The sequence below is a fragment of the Arvicola amphibius genome, chromosome 2 (assembly GCF_903992535.2).
Source record: "Arvicola amphibius chromosome 2, mArvAmp1.2, whole genome shotgun sequence".
Taxonomy (NCBI): Eukaryota; Metazoa; Chordata; class Mammalia; order Rodentia; family Cricetidae; genus Arvicola; species Arvicola amphibius.
Window position 1 is genome coordinate 79320158 of NC_052048.2, and position 4312 is coordinate 79324469.

The window sequence follows — 4312 nt, forward strand, 5'->3', positions numbered from 1 at the left end:
CAAGAGTAGTCAGTGCTCTTAACTGTGGAGGCATTTTTCTAGCCTTCCTTATCTCCTCTTTTAAGAATTTTAATATTATTGCTCCACTTTTCTCTTCAATTTAACTGCCCTTGATAATCTATAGTGTCACAGGTCAGGAATCTCTAAATATTCATCTTCCCCCAGAAGTCTCATTAATGGATTTAGGGGTAATAAAAGCATACTTGCATGACATAAAATTGAATAAGATGATATACAGCAAAATAGAATAGAATATTTTAGGCTATTTTTAGGCATTAACAGTCTATTTTCCATAGCTGGTGTGCAGATAAAGATTGTCTATCTATAATCTGTCTTTCTGTTTGTTTATATATTCATGTCTGTGCACTAGTGTCCCAAAATCTAAGGTTTCTTAGTTTAAAAAAAAACTGTGCTTTCTTGAATTTTATCTTTTTCTATTAGAAGTATCATAGCTATTATGGTAGCAAACACATAGTTACAGATTTGGAAATAGCTAAGGAGTTAAGATAGCAAATATTCACTGAGATGAAAACATTAGAAGACATAACAGTTCATACTGTGACCCTTTTGTTCTTTTTTTTTTTTTTTTTTTTTTTTGGTTTTTCGAGACAGGGTTTCTCTGTAGCTTTGGAGCCTGTCCTGGAACTAGCTCTTGTAGACCAGGCTGGTCTCGAACTCACAGAGATCCGCCTGCCTCTGCCTCCCGAGTGCTGGGATTAAAGGCGTGCGCCACCGCCGCCCGGCGACCCTTTTGTTCTTATGGGCATATAAGTGAAAAGGGAATATATCTATGTTCATAATATGAACCACTTTCTCAATTTTTTTATCTTAATGAGTGTTTAAGTTCAGTTTTGTAAGCAAAATGTTTGCATATCTGGTGACATCAGATGACAGAAGGTGGTACAGAAGTCCGTGGAACTAAAGTTAAAGATAGCTGTGGGTCACCATGTGGGTGCTGAGAATCAAATCTATTTCATCTCTAAAAACATCAGCCTCTGGGCATTCTGTACAGCTCCATGAGCCACTTTTAAAGATATATCTTCTCTGATTTGCATATACAGTCAGTATCCTGCAATTAATATTGCTAATAGAGTATCTAAAGTTGATAAACTCTATTTAACATTCATGTAGAAAGTCAAGGGACAACAATAGCTAAAAAAAAAATCAGAAACCTAGAAAAGTATATTATATTACTTGATTGTTCTCTCTTGTGTTAAACACAGTAATTAAGTCTCTGTGTATTGTTGATGCACAGACAGACAAGTAGAGGGATGGATCCCCATAAAGAGACAGGAAGAAGATCTTACCCAAACACATTATTTTAAAATCAACAGAATGAAATATAGATCTCTACAGTTTCCAGTGTCTTGCTATTGATTCTTCATTAATACCACTTCTGGGAGCCTGTTTCATACAACCATTTTCTCCCTCTGATTTCATATAAACAGTTCTATATTCCACATCATACATTGTGGTTAAAAGTCATATGAGTGTTGTTCAACATTGTGTACACTTGTAAACAGAACACTGGACCTAGGAGCCATTAGAATTCTAAGAGAAGTGCTGCAGACAGCGGTGAATATGAATGGCCGGGTAATGGTATTTCAAAACCACCAGAGAATCACGGTTAAGCACCTTCTCTTTATCTAACATGGGGTCTAGTTTTTTTGTGAGAAAACCAGGAAATGTCTCTGCTGTCAGATTCTCTCAGTAATATTTCCCTGCAATTTAAATACTGGTGATTATAAACATATTTTCTGATTTTTAAGTAATATGTGATGCAATGTCCACAGAAACTTCCACTGTTCTGTATGAGTCCCAACTATTGACCCAACTTAGATTCCTTACAGGGAATTTCACGAGAAAATGCATCAAAACTCTTAACTGCTGGAGCTGAAGAGATAGAAAGGTAGTAATGGTAAAGAGAGGACATTTTAACCTCTCTTTAGTTCTACAAAATTACAACAAATTAGTTTTACAAAAACATATGTCCCTTCTGTGAGCTTTGCTAAAAATCTGGTGACATTTGAGAAAAAGTTTCAGTGAGTGATTTATGAGGAGGAGCAGCTGAGGCAGGCCAGCCTCTCACTTCTGCTTCCATGGGGGTTTATGTAATGACTTGTATCACTGTGGGAGGAAACTCATCAGTCTGAAGACAGTAATAGGTTGCAATGTCTTCAGGCTCCAGGCTGCTGATGGTGAGAGTAAAATCTGTCCCAGACCCACTGCCACTGAACCGTGATGGGACCCCATCTGCTAAGTTGGATGCCCGATAGATCAGGCGCTTAGGAGATTTCCCTGGTTTCTGCTGGAACCAGTATAAATATGTGCCAACACTCTGACTAGCCTGGCAAGAGATGGTGACTCTGTCTCTCAAAGATGCAGACAGGGAAGATGGAGACTGGGTCATCTGGATGTCACATCTGCCACCTAGGAATGGATATATAATAAATAGCCACATAGTGAGAAAAGAATGTACCCATCACAAATTTCAATCAACACTAATCTCAGTGTAACAGTAAAGTTCATATTATGCTCCTTTTTTTTTACCTGGAAACCAGAGCAACAGGAGACCAAGGAGCTGAGCAGGGGCCCTCATGTCCATGCTGAGTCTTGACTGCAATGAACTGCACAGGATGTTACTGATATATGAAGAAGTCCTCAAGGCTGTGTAGTGAGTGGATGCAAATCACTGAGAACCAGTTAGGGCTGGGAACAGCTGCAAGTTTACATATCTCAGTAACTGAACACAAATACAGTATCCCTAGATGCTTAAGATCAGATCACACATATGCATCCAGAGACTGAATTTCTTTTTTAAAATTTAAAAATATAGATGAAATATTGGAGGTTATTTGAAAATTTATACAAAATGTAAGCTGTATTTTAAGAATATATTTCAAAGATATATTATTGATAAGATAAACAAATATCTGACTCTCAAGGAATATACAATAGAGAAGGTACTATTATACTTTCATCTCATTCAAATAATTCAGATGGATTATAAAAAATACTATGACTGGGTGGTGGTGACATATAACTTTAATCCCAGCCCTTGAGAGTTAGGTGGATCTCTTAGTTGAGGCCAGCTTGGTGTGCAGTGTGAGATCCAGGATAACCAGAGCTATGTAGTGACAACCAAATTTAAAAAAAAAAAAAAACACAATGTGCTTTCCCTGAGAAGAATTTGTGTGTTTGGAATAATCATATTTTTTAAATTAAAAGAATAATCTATGAAAACCCATTTAATAAATTACATGTAAAATTTAGCAGACTTAGCCATGCTTCTTACAGCACAAAGAGAGGAAATACACAGTATGTGCACATATAACACTTTGATTTCAACAATATGTGTTACTTGAACTTCTGAATCCATCTGAAGTAGCCTTAATGTACTACAGGTTTATATGGGCTGCACCATTTTGTCAGTGTAGGATCCTCCATATTTTGCAATGTTTCTGTCATTTACTACTGTTTTTTTTTTAATTCCTCAGCATAAAGGACTGACTAGTAATAACAGGCTTGAATACTACAATAGAAAACACTGGTGATCCATACATGTCTCTCCTATGTATTACAAACCATATTTTCACTGAAGACATCATCCTGGATCATAGAAGATCAGGAGTTTAACCATTTCATCTAATTTTTGTTAGGTGATAGTTCCCATAATTTCTAATATTCTGACTTGCCTAGCAAGTTATGGTAACTCTATTCCAGAGATGCAGACTCAGAAGATCAGACAGTGTTCTCTAAATGTCAAATGTGGCACCTGGAATTGGATGTACAATATATTTCAAAAATAATTAAGCACAGTAAGCAAGGAATTCCCCAGTGTACCAAGTAACACTGATCACAGTGCCACACTTAAATTCCCATTGTAGTCTTTGGGAGTAGAGAAGGAGCCAACATGATCATGCCATGTCCTGTCTGGAACCAACAGTTACCCATTCTGGGACCAGATAATTAATCAGTACTTGTGGTAATGGATTGTGCTTTGGAAACATGCCAAACAGCAGAAGATCATCAGATGCAGGGAAAGCTGCAGAATTATCTGAGTAATAACACAGACTTTTGATCCCATTGTCCCTGGTTATATGAGGACAATTCACACTTGTCTCCAGAGGATGCATTTATTCTGTAAAGATCCTACATCTCTAAAGGCATTTTTGAGACTATTTTCTATATTTGTAAAGGACATGGCACTATTTGACACAATATTTAATTGTTAACAATAAATAAGAAAGCATATTATTTTCAGAAGGACAGAAAACCACAGGCTTCTAAATTGATAACCCACTCTTTCACA

At 36.7% G+C, this 4312-nt stretch overlaps 1 gene segment (V, D, J or C); it reads right to left on the reverse strand.

The window, feature by feature from the left end:
• Nucleotides 1-2107: 2107 nt before the first annotated feature.
• LOC119808174 lies at nt 2108-2605 on the reverse strand. The segment is given in 2 exon segments: nt 2108-2430; nt 2551-2605. Coding segments are annotated over 2 exon segments (378 nt in total).
• Between the last annotated feature and the right edge of the window lie 1707 nt (nt 2606-4312).